Consider the following 13,408-nt stretch of genomic DNA (forward strand, 5'->3'; position numbering starts at 1 on the left):
TAGAACTCAAAGATTTCATTTTCATTTTTTAAAAACAAAATACCACATTCATACAAATTAAAATGAAAAAAAAAAAAACTTCATAAAAGAAATAATTTCAATAATATTGCAGAAAGAACTGCGCAAGGACTTTGGTGTGAACATAAACTGAAAAATAACTTAAATGTGTTGCTTGGTTGCCTTTGCAGAAACTCATTTGAAACAGGAAAAAATAATAACCAATTATGTTTTAAAGGTGAGAAATTTTAACTTCCATCTCAATGTTTTAATTGTTTATAATTTTTTTGATAATGGCAAGTGTGAAATATTTATTTTATTTTGTTGTGGGTACTGGAGCCCCGGAGCACTCGTGTAGTCGGCGCGCAAATTTCTGAATTTATCAAGAATTGGATACAAATTGATATTGTTAGCCTTGTAACTACTTTTAAAATGCAATTTGTTTAACGATTCATTTATATTTTGAAGTTACTCCGAAATTTTATTTTGGTAACTTAAATAATATTTTTGTTTGCGTCTCTCGTTCCTCTCTTTTACTCTTTTTTTACACTACTACTAAATTTTAAAGGAAATATTTTATATAACCAAAGAACATGAGATTGCAGATTTTTTTTTTTAAAGTTATTAAACTGCAACGGCCTCAGCAGGCACGTGAAACCTTAGTTGAAAAAAAAAATTTGCTAACCAAAAACCTTTAAAATTTTTAAAACACAAAATTTCAAATATTTTAAATTTTGCCAACCTAAAAATAGAAGCCTTTACGAGTGAATCTCGTAATGACAGTAGTCTCTGTTAATTAATTGATTGATTGAAAATGACAGTTTGACATCCCTTTTCAGCATCGATGCGGTACGAAATAGTATAAGATACAAAATAGTGCTGTTAAAATTTGAATTATTCACTATTCAAAAAATATAATAATGATTTGTTGAAATATTCGAATAAAATTCGTTATTTGAATAAATCTTTGAACAATTATTCAGATAGCGAATAAATTATTCGGATAACAACTTATTATTCGATTTAACAGTACTAACTAATACGAACTACTACTGGAGTATGTATTCGAGACAAGAAACCGTCTCCAGTAACCGAACTCGAAACTGTCGCGGTGGCTATGTGGTAGAGCGTGCACCTCTGGTGCGTAGGATCCCTGGTTCGATCCGTTCGCGCCAAGTGAACTTTGTAGTGGACAAACACCGTGAGCGTGAGTTTTCTTGGAGTTGTCCCGTTTTCTCCCATTTTCTTCATTCTACCATTTTTCATTTATTTCTCATCATCACAGTCTCTTTTAGCCCACATAGCAATGACCGTGGAACGTAAAACTCAAAGATTTCGGGGCTATACACATAAAAAGTGAGCGTAAGTGAATAGAGATATTTGAAAAAGTATATGTACTTATTTTGCAGTATATTCAGGACAAGAAAAACTTTTTATATACATTTGTGTAAAATATTTCGTGCGTATTGGCCAGCCTCGATTTGATCAACGTAATGTTGACGATGTGAGTACAGAAGTCAAGAAAGTTTGAACCATTTCTTCCACACAGTCTTTTATTATCTGTCCTAATAGTGGGTAGATATTTTCTTTACATAAATAATTACAGATCAGTTTCTATAAAGGAAACAAATGGTTATTTTTTTTAAAATTGCATTCACAGTTAACGAACCAACTGATAAGGCAAAATATTAATAATCTGAGGCACTAACAGGAAAATTATTGAGGAGAAAAGCATTTCAATGAAACTTTAAGAAATAAAAAAATAATATTAAGTAATAAGTTTTAATATAAACTTATGTTATATGTGTTTTCTTTTCTAGGAAAGGAGATTTCTTTATAGAACGCTATGGTGGTTTCTGGTGTTATCTCGAGGTCTTGTGTGGGCCTCTGAGGACCCTAAACAGCAGCAACAGCAGCACCAACAACATCAGCAGCAACAATCGCAAACAACACAAAATCAATTCCACCAAAATCACCAACAGAATCAATTGCAACAATCACCACCAGCCCCATCACAGACCGAATGGAGGAACATGGCTTCCATTAACATGGAGAGAATAACAACGCCTGTTAATTTCACACAGGAACGCTCAAATTCTGATAAAGTTCAATCGAAGAGCGGAATGGCGGCAAAACCTGTTAAATTCGAAACTGATTTCAGAGGAACTACGTTTGCAGATGATAACAGGAATTTCCAAGGTTATTCACAGCCACTGCCTTATGTGTATAGCCATACTGTAGCTCCCACTCATTTCATTGGCTCTCCTGGACTCCTGTATGAACCACCATCTTATAGCAGTGTCGAAGCTCCATCAACCAGTACCTACAGTAGCAAAGAGTCTACACCCAGCAGCACCAGTAAATTCAGCTCAGTTGGCGGGTAAGATCGTTAATTTACAGTCTAATCAATAACAGATATCATTATTCATGGAATCTCACTATGCTACACAGTATCACTAATACATTGGCGGGAAACAGAAATTCTCTGAAGTTCCATTTCTTTTGACACATTATCACAATAAATCTTTCTTGGAAATTACTAATTTTAAGATAGGACATGCTTCAGCACGATATAGAACAGATGTAACCTTTAATAATATAAATAATGATGATGGCAACATTTCTTTAGATTTCCTCATAAATATAGCATTCACGGTATCCCTGACAACTCTAAAAAAATTATCTTTTAAATATTCATAAACAATGGTGATAATTTTTTTTTCTTTTTTTTTTTCTTTTTTTAAGAATGCAACGTTTGCCGTTTTCCATTTCCTTAGCTGAAACCTGTGTCCATTTATTATTGCAACTTACCGTACAATACGTTATGCTATACGATGAGGATATATTAATGTGAATTAGGCCAGGTGGAAATACACCATACTCCTTTGTCTCTCCACTTCCTGCACCCTAGTAATGTCAAATGTTGAAGAACAATCATTATCCAGACGAGTAGCGTACGCAGAGTTTCGTCAACGGTGTCAAAGCTTCCAAGTTCGTATAATTTCAGGAGTTTGTATCTACATCTTAATACGATAAATATTTATTTTTGCATAACATCTCATCCACCCCATCTCATCCCTGTTGAATGCGCCACTTACTCAGATGACATTTTCCTTCAACAAGATGGTGTACTACGTAACTAAGCTTTAAAGGATCGAAAGTGCTCGACAGAAGTTTGTGGACAACTAGGTTGGCTACATAGCGATAACAACTGGTCTCGCACGCTTTTTTTTTTTTTTTTTTTTGTGTGGTGGTTTAAGGTACTTTTCACAAACCACCTTTTCTGAAAGCCATAAAAAAGCTTTAAATTGCTGAGTTCCTTTATTCAATCAGGTTTCCATAGGTATCCGTTTGCTAGAGATTGATAAATATCCGAGACGAGAATATCCTCCTAGAGAATGACAGAGAATGACGAGCATAGAACGAGATAGGGATGGGCACGAGTCGGTCGAGTTTCGAGTCGAGTCGAGTTTGAAAAATGGCTGACTCGTTTAGCTCGTTTTAACTCGTTTTGAAATCATTTCCTGACTTGACTGGAAAGCGAAAGCTATGAGAAATGTAAGCAGTAATGTGGAATATTTTTAGTGTTGCTCATGAGGTGAGACACTGCTCGAATCTCGCTTCGTCTCGATAACGAGACGACAATTGATTTTTATAACGAGAGAGCCTCAAATGTCTTGAGCACTAACATAAGTATATGCTGTAGTTCTCACCACCAAGGCTGAGACCTGCACGGTGAAAGTTTTGAGCCGAAGCAGAAGCCCAACCCCTGTAGGGATGTTAACCGGTTTAGCTCGGTTTAATTGAGCGAACAGCTCGAGCCAACTTGGTTGTGATGAGGCATCGACTCGGCTCAGGTGAGCCATCGTCTCGAGCCGGCTCGGTTGGGGTGAGCCATCAGCTCGGTTTGTTTCGGCTCGTGTCGGTTTGGGTGCGTGAGCTGTTGGCTCGGCTCGATAGGAAATGAGCTGTGAGCCGAGCCGTTGAGAACCCTAAACCCGGACCAAGCAGTTTTGAACATGTGTGGCCAGCGCTCTCTAACTTTTAACTTTTAACGATTTTTGGTTCGAGCCCGGATACTTGCTCCCCCGAAACCCAGCACCTCGTAATGTCTTTGCCTCCTAGTCTTCATGACTACCGAAGTCAGCAGTCAACTAGTTTTTAGTATTCAGATACAAACCACCTATCTTTTATGTTTATACACGGTGTTGCTATAATAATAATAATAATAATAATAATAATAATAATAATAATAATAATAATAATAATAATAATAATAATAATAATAATAATAATAATAACAATAATAATAATGTTATAGTAGTAGTAGTAGCATCATTGATAATAATTACCCATATTGTCTATGTAGAATACTTGAAGAAAGTACTTGAAACTACACAAAGCATTTGGCTCGTTTTGGCTCGACTCGACTCGATACTCGAGTCAAATTCGAGTCGAGTTGGAGGAAATTTTTCGAGCCGAGTTCTCGAGTCAAGCTCAAAGATGTCTGTTTCGAGTCGAGTCGAGTTTCAATGAAAACTCCCTCGAACTCGCTCGTGCCCATCTCTAGAACGAGAATACCCTCCTTCACCGAAAACGAACCTGGGTCCTTCGTTTGGAGACAGACGCATCACCGACTACGCCATCTAGGTCTAACCCCCTTTATTATTATTAATTATATGTGTGCGTATATATATATATATATATATATATATATATATATATATATATATATATATATATATATATATATATATATATATATATATATATATATATATATATATATACAGGGTGGTAGGTAACTCCACCGACAAACTTTGGGAGGTGATTCCTTATATGAAATGAAAGAAAAAAGTTCTAATAAACATGGGACGAAAAACGTCTCCTTTCAGAGTTATCACCCGCCAAAAATTCGAAAATTCACGTTTCGAAACGCTCTGCCTTAGAAACTACAGTACCGATCCCAAGCAGTTTAAGGAATTACAAAGGAACTAGTATGCGCTCTATCTAAATATCCATGTTCTACCGTGGTCCGTTATCGGCGAAACGAACTGTAAAAAGGAAGTTGAGGTATAGGGATACTCCTTTAAGTACTAATGGCGCGTTCGTTTCGCCGATAACGGAGGATGTTAAAACATGGTTATTTAGATAGATCGCATACTAGTTCCTGTGTAATTCCTTAAACCGCTTGGGATAGGTCCTATAGTTTCTAAGGCAGGGCGTTTCGAAACATGATTTTTCGAATTTTCGGCGGTACATAACTCTGAAAGGAGACGTTTTTCGACCTATGTTTATCAGAACTTTTTTCTTTCATTTCATATAAGGAATCACCTCCCAAAGTTTGTCCGTGGAATTACCTACCACCCTATATATATATATATATATATATATCTTGACAATTGGTATTTCTTGGTTTCATATCTCTGATCTACGCAGTACAAATACTCTATATTGGTTTGCATATATAACACGAATTTAGTTTTTTTTTTTTTTTTTTGTTATTAGTACATAGTTTAGTTTGTTAATTATAAAATCCTAATTATTTGTTCGAGAATAAATATTTGTTCTTTGATGTCCAATTTGTTTTACTTTTCTCTAGTGTAAGTCCATGGACGAAGATCCTAAACGTATTGGCTGCTTTCATTCCTATTGGTCTTTTCCTTGCGGCATTACCTCCAAACGTCCTGTCTGTCAACTCTACTCCGTAAGTTCATTTATCTCATTCTAATTATTATTAATACTTAGCAGCAGTAAATGACTAATTAATTGCATATTTGAGTGCCAGATTGTGTGAACCCTTGCCTCATATAGTGATTAGCATAACGACATATAATGACCTGGGTTCAGAGCGGTAATAAATGAGTACAGACCGTCGCCAACTCATACAGTAAATGTTCATTTTTATGGGGAAGTAGGCATTGAATTTATATTCCTTGAAGATTCCAGGTGATCTATGGTGTTAAGTATGGAATCCTCTGATTGGTCTAAGTTCCTCCAAAATTTCCTTGAGTGGTCAAACATAATTTCATGTAAGTACAAAAGGTCGAGATTGACATGAAGTTGTTGGATTCGAGTGTCCTGGAATGGTCTTTGATGTCCTGGAAAGACGGCTATTTTTCTAGTGCATATCTTGTCGATATTGGTACACATATTTCTTCTCGACTCCTCTTTAATTTACTGATTGCAATTTAACGTCTCTTCTCAGCAGGGGTGCCCACAAGGGGGGGATATGACGCAAACTGCGTCATTGAAATATTTGGGGGGGTTAAAAATCTATATAAATATGTTTGAGGGGGTGTAAAAATTAATAGAAAATATTTTTTTCATCGAAGAACACCTATGGATAGACAATTAAGGGGGGTGCGTCATGGACATAAGGGGGGATGGGCACCATTGCTTCTCAGAACTGAGGCTATATGAGATGGGACATGTTGCTTAAAGTAAGACCCATATCATTTGAGTTTTTATCCGAACTCAGGACTAGGCGTACAAAAGCGCTTGCGTTAACTGCTTAGCTACGAAGATACATTCTTATGATGCTATCAAGTGATTCTTTTTCGATAAGAATATGCGAGGGTAATTTCATAAATATTGCACACTATGGCAACACTGATGAGTAGATGATGCAATCGAGACAAATATTTCGTCAGTTGAAGCTGATGTCTTGAGACGGTTGGACCTGTTTTTGTGTGTTCTCTACTGAACTCAGTGTGGCTGACAATTATTGGAAATGGAAGCGGCAGGTGTCTCGAGTAACGTGACACTCGATCAGAGTTGTATATATAGATTAAAACTTTTCGTGCGAACCCCCCACAGGAATTCACTGTGCTTTACGTGAAGTTTGTGGTGAGAGAACAGTGGACCATAGTACAATTTCTCGTTGGGATACTCATTTCCGTAGTGATCGTGTGAGCATAAAGCATGATGCAAGACCAAGAAGGCCGAAAGCATCAACCGATGAAAGAAGTGTGCAACTTGTGGCAGATGCACTTGAACAAGATCGTGTGTGACATATGAGGACATCACAGAGATTCCATATTGTCCTCCACTTTTTGACTCCTGAACAGAAGCAGACACGTCTGGACAATGCAACGGTGCGAAGCAAAGATTCAACGTTGAAGGTTAAGACTTCCAACGTCGCATTATTGCTATTAATAAAACGTGGATCAGAGATTTTGAGCCGAGTTGAAATCACATTCCAGCCAGTGGAAAGCTTCATCTTCTCCAAGACCAAAAAAGTGTCGCCGACCTCAAAGGTTAAGCAAATGATGGTTTTTGCTTACGATCACCAAAGTATTATCATAATGGTCATAGTTGTATGTAGAAGAAGCGTCACTGCAGCGTATTATTGTGAATTCCTGCTAAAACTGCGCAGAAAAATGTACAAAACTCGAACGCAGTTGATTCTCTACAGTGCTAGCCCACACACCGCGAATACTGTGCGTTCAAAACTTCGCATACGGTTAGGAAATGTCACCTCATGCTCGCTACAGCCTGGATATGAATTCATCAGACTACGACCTGTTCCCAAAGTTGAAACAACTTAAGCGTGGACGTGGGTTTCCATGACTGGAAGAACTTTATACAGCCGTTACCCGAACTATTCGACAGTTTCACAAAGATGGCGTTCTTGATGGAATATCGAAACTATCCGCACGTTGAGATTCTGTCATTGCCAAAAAGGCAAATTATATTAAAGGCCTTTCGAGAGATCTTCTCTACGTGTAAGTCACAATAAAATTAGTGTGCATTATTTTTGAAATGAATCTCATATTTTAAAAAGAAACAAATGACAGAAAAGTTACGAGAGGGTGATAAAAAAATCACGCAACCCAATGAGAATACTATTCCTCATGGCTTCATTGATATCCACCAATTGTCTTCGGTGAGAGTTGTCAGTTTGCCTCTTCAGGGATCACCTGACACACTCCCAGTTTTCTAGAATTTCTCGTACAGACGTTTAATGGTTCACTTATTCGGAAATGCCTTCTCGGGATGTGCCTCTGCATAACATGCGCGTGTGCGTAGTTTTGCAACTGAAATTTATGCATTTTTCCAGAATGAAAATTCTTCCCTCCAGTCTATGTGTGTACACCACTACTGTGGTACTGTACTGCGCAAGTTTCTTATCTTAATTATCGTCACTTATCACCTGCAACAAAAGAAGAGATTAAATATTTACGCCATGGATTGCGTGACTTTTTTTTATCATTCTCTAGTTGAATGAGATTTTTGTCAAAAACTTCCGACCTTGAAATTGCTAATATTACCATGAGAGTTACAATTCTAGAACACAGGGTTATTGCAATGTCATATATCAAGCGTATCGCTTACACTGACCGTAAGAGGTGACAATTCACATAACTGGAAAATTATTTTAGCTACTGATAAATGTGACCCAAGATTTGTGTAAATGATTTATTGACATATATTTACAATGAGTATTTACACTTACGAAGAGTGTTCCACGAAAAATACAATATTCTCCTCCAAGGGCGCCCATCAGGGGGGAACAAGGTGGGACGCTCGCCCTCCCCCAAGAGGAAATTGTATTTGGGAATATCGAAAACCCAATAGAATTTTTACATTAGTTACAGCAAAATTTGAAAGTATATTTGAAACGTCGCTTATACTTGCCCCTCCCCTTGGAAACCACAACATGGGTGCCCTTGTTCTCCTCTGACCTCTTAAATTTTGAGGAAATGTTCCAAGGTATCAGCCACCAAAACTTTTCCATTCGTTCTATTTGAAACGGATTTCGAATTTCCACCTGATATTGGCGCCGCTCCCCGGTCTAATTTGAGAGGTTGTCAACTAAGATTATTATATTATTATCTGATGAGTGAAATATGAGTTATATATTTATTTTAATCTAGAAGGACATAAGAATGTTTGGACGTACTAGCTACGAATTTTTTTTCTATTTCAATTTTGATTCGAACTTGGACTGTGAATAACAACCATTATGCTTCAAACTGCGGAACATATCAATGATGATTATGTCATACTTACAAGATGTGTGAAATAAATTGTGAGATATTATTTTCTGGCAAAGGGCATTATTTGGGGAGGAACGGGAAGTAATTGTCCCCCCCCTGAGTTTGAGAAACATATGCCTTTTTAATAAATTGTATGGACATGGGCACCTCCCCCCTGTGGCAAAATCTGAAACTGACTACTGTTTTCAAAAATTTAAAAGGATATAGGTATTCAGTCACGAAAAATTTTCTATTCAATCTATTTTAAACATGTTCCCAATTTTTACTTCCTATTGTTTTGAACAATTAAATTAATAAATAAAATATAAATTAATTAAAAATTTAATTAATTAAAAAGAATAAAAAAAATAATTTTTTAAAAATTAAAAATACCTCGTCAGTCGCAGGACCTATCAAAATGGAGAATACTTAATAATAATGATTGCCGCCAACATATTTCGAAATTAAAGCTCCCATTGGTGTAACTCGGTCTTAGAGTAGATATCACTTGTGACTGTATTATTTTTATGATATGAGTAAAATGACATAGAAAATAGTTTTCTGAATTCGTAAAAAGTATTTTTTTAAAAGTTGTTCAAAAAATTATTCCTAAACTGAATAACTTTTATTGTATATTTCTTTACATAAAATGATATTATAAAGTAACATTTCATTATTGCACTGTATTTTATTATTTACGAATGTTGCTTATTTTTACTTCCTTCTATTGTAAAGTATGTTTTATAATGATAGTTAGGTTGAAAAATCTCACTTACCTTCACCTAACACCTTTGGACAACCTTGCGCAAAATTCGTGGCTGGACACGTTCGATATTAATCGAGGGCATAACCTATCTGACAAGTTCATGCGTTTGTTTGGCGGAATCGCTGCTGTGTTTATATGCTGCGATTGGTTGAAAGAATTGTCGGGAGAGGAGGTATTAGTGTATTTAACAAAACAATACATATAGCTGCTTATGCAGTAGACAGAAGTGTGAGAAATGTCTTTGAAATTGGTATATTTTATTCAATCTTTGGTATATTTTATTCAATCTTTGGTATATTTTATTCTAAACGCATGCATAAATCCACACTGAAAATCAGTGGCGTAGGAAAGGGTCTGACGCGCTTAAGTATACTCCCCTTGTAGTATATATGTATAGTGATATCAAAAATTGATTCTGCTAACATGCAGTATATCCAATTTACGATTGGCGATAATACTACTTTACTTATAATTTATCACAAAGTATTGTTCTGTCATGCTAAAGCAATACATTTTTCAAAAGCTTCCTTTAACTTTACATAAGATTTTAACAAATCGGAACAATTAATTATGTATTGAATTCTCTTCTTTTGGGGGGAAGGAGCACTTTCTCGTCAGTCTAAGCATCAAAATGTACCGTCTCCGTGTGCGAGTAAGAACATCAGTAAAGAAACAGAGTGTGTTCAAGTTTTTTTTTTCTTTAATTTATGAACCTGCTTAACTGAATTGTTAGCACATGCGACCTCATAATCTGTCCTTGGTTCTATTCTCAATTTGACCACTAACATTTTCTGGTGTTGATTCATCAACATGAAGGGCCGGCGGTAGGTCAGTGGTAGAACGCTGCCCTCTGGTGGTTTGATTCTAGCTCGCGCCAAGTAGGACTTAGGGTACACAGCCACCATTGCGTGAGTTTTCTTGTGTTCTCCCGTTCCCTCTCACTTTATTCATGCCACAAAGCGTCCAAAGCATAATCGTGGCGTGGGCTATAAAAGTGAAAGATTACATTTCATTTTTTCATTATCATGAGCCAATTGGGGAGCTACGTGAATTAAGAAGTAGCGAACTCAGGTCCAGAAAGTCAGAAATAATGATACCTAAGAGCTGATGTACTGACCACGCACCACCACGTTAAACGTGCTACCTTTGGCTAGCTATAGCTCCTCATCAGTGAGTTGAGTATTTCTTCCTACCTGCTAACTAATTTCATCAGTACTTCAAACTCGTATGAGTATAAAGAAAGCTAAATTATCTGTCTCCTCTGCAATTCGGCTCACCTCTTTTAGTCTATATAATCCCATTTTTGATTCTCAGTAGAACACTGTGGTTTGGATATCAACTTTAACTGTATTTTAATGTCTTACATAGCCTCGGTACTGAACGAGACGTTAAACTCAAACTCAACCAATCATCTTAATTTCTTGTCACTGAATTGCTTATAATTCAGAAAAAAGATGGTGCAGCCAGAGCCATAACTTGGAAATTTTCGTTAAGGGCTCCCGTGGAAATATAAGATGTAGGGTCCCCTATTAAAATACGGAATATGAAAATTGGCCCCCGAGAATTTAAAACTTTAATAAACATTTTTGTTATTTCTAGTAACTCAGTTCGCGTTTTACTGAAGTAGGGCCCCAGAATACATTTATGCTTACTCTAAGAGAAATACATTTGTTCAGATGAGAGGGCCACAACAACATTTTAAATTGTTTTCAGTTGTTCTGGATATAGTATAGTAGGCCTATTCCATTCCTTACAAGTTAAATTGAGGGGACAATCTTTGGAACAATTTAAAAACTTCATAAAGTATCTCGGGAGGCCCTAATAGTCGATATTTTATTGAAATGGTCCCAGATCACACTTTTTCTTTATTCAAGAGGTGTGTGCGTTTTTGTGTTGTGTTTCGGATGTGATGAACCTATTCTATGCTTCATTTGTACATTCATGTTTGTATACAGTATAATTTCGTGAACGAAAGTTTTATCTTGTAGTATCTTTCTTCCTAAACAGCAGAGAGTTTAAATGGAGGGAAGTTGTCGAGTTGTCCCTTGTCCCCTGGGTACAACGTTGTGACGAGTACCTTCGAAATACATAATAAGTTGCTACGACACTTCCTGAATTCTATAATCAACACTATTCAAGAAAACTTCCTGTACTACTTTCTTTTTTTAATATATTAATAAAATATACAATTTACTTGACAAATGTTAGACTTACTATTATTCTTTTACGTGCTTTCTTTTCTGTGCATCTAACCTTAAAGAAGTCATTGTGATAAAACATTAATAATAATTCATGTCAGATACTACTGTGCTTTCCACAGAACTACGGTTATTATTTGTCATAAAGTTACTTCTGTTTTCAGATAAACAGAAAAAGTTGTCACGATTCGTTCAAAGCTCCTTGAAACAAAACACATGTATTGTCAATTAACCAAACAATAAGGCATTTTTCATTAAGAGAAATGTTCACAATAAAACAAAACAAGGAAGATACATAAGTGTATCTTGGTTTCGTAGTTTTTATACACTAATACTTGTACGACCTTCAAGGGGAACAAATATTCGTATTGAAACAAAACTGAAATACTACACAAGTACCATTGTCTTCGAGTAATACAAGCAAATACCAATACCATTAAACTTTAGCTTATTAGAATAGCTTATGAAAAAAAGGGCGCTTAATGTGATATTACAACTAGATAAGGAAATAATATTTGCAATATGAAGAAAAACAACTTGATTTTACTTTTCGTTATGTACATACACACTATTAGCACTAGTGTTTGAATATTTGTTTTAAAATGCTTCCTGATTATATTGTACCAGAAGAGTCACACATTGATTTACTTAATTTTCAAAAATTTGATACATACAAGGTTGACTCAATGCAAGAGGCCTTGCAATCCACAACAGTAAGTGTCATCTCACTAGTACCAAAGCCAAACCCACATCGCCCAATGTCACTACCATGCTTTCACCTTCACACAATTCTACTTCACACACTACATTGAGCAACTGTATTTTTAGGTCCAACGAGATGTCAATTGAAGAATGCAATACCCTCCTCGTAAAACTCAAGTCCATAACGCCTATTCTTCGTAGAGTTCCTCGAGGAGCTAGACCAGCGTTGGCTGACTCCCTCTGTCACGTTCTGCAGAATATTATATCTACTAATAACTTGCAATCGTGGAAGGAGCTCTTCTTCTTCCCCTACGTAACTCTTTGTTTACCAACAAGAACGAACAAAGTGTCCAATCTGACTACATGGGTGAAACAAAGAATCACAAGTTGGACTAATTCTCGCTGCGATGCCCTTCTTTATCGCCACCAACGACCCTCCAAACCTCGCCGAGTGACAGACCCAGTCTCCTTCAACATCAAGGTTATCGAGAACAAACTTTCCGATGGTGATGTCCGTGGAGCAGTCAGACTTCTCGTCTCTGATGACACTTTGGCGCCTCCAGAAGCTACAGTGCTAGATGCATTACGCAACAAACACCCTACACACAGTCATACTTTCACACCCCCTGCACTCATTGACAACGCTCCAGCCGTCCCTAGAGTTTCTGTCAAAGAAGTACAGAAAGCTCTTCGATCCTTCTCTTCCGGCTCTGCAGGAGGTATGGACAGTTTACGCCCTTCCATTCTCAAGGATCTTTTGCTGT

At 36.6% G+C, this 13,408-nt stretch overlaps 1 protein-coding gene across 1 annotated transcript in view; it reads left to right on the forward strand.

Moving 5' to 3' along the window:
- The window catches only part of LOC145661068 (uncharacterized), a 47,516-nt gene that overhangs the window by 8,099 nt on the left and 26,009 nt on the right, over positions 1-13,408 (forward strand). The window contains exons 2-3 of the mRNA XM_081726510.1: positions 1,818-2,377; positions 5,600-5,704. Coding sequence (XP_081582636.1) covers positions 1,818-2,377; positions 5,600-5,704 — 665 coding nt within the window. The remainder of the gene's footprint in view (positions 1-1,817; positions 2,378-5,599; positions 5,705-13,408) is intronic.

This window comes from Thermobia domestica, chromosome 9 (genome assembly GCF_964235325.1).
Source record: "Thermobia domestica chromosome 9, izTheDome1.hap1.1, whole genome shotgun sequence".
NCBI lineage: Eukaryota > Metazoa > Arthropoda > Insecta > Zygentoma > Lepismatidae > Thermobia > Thermobia domestica.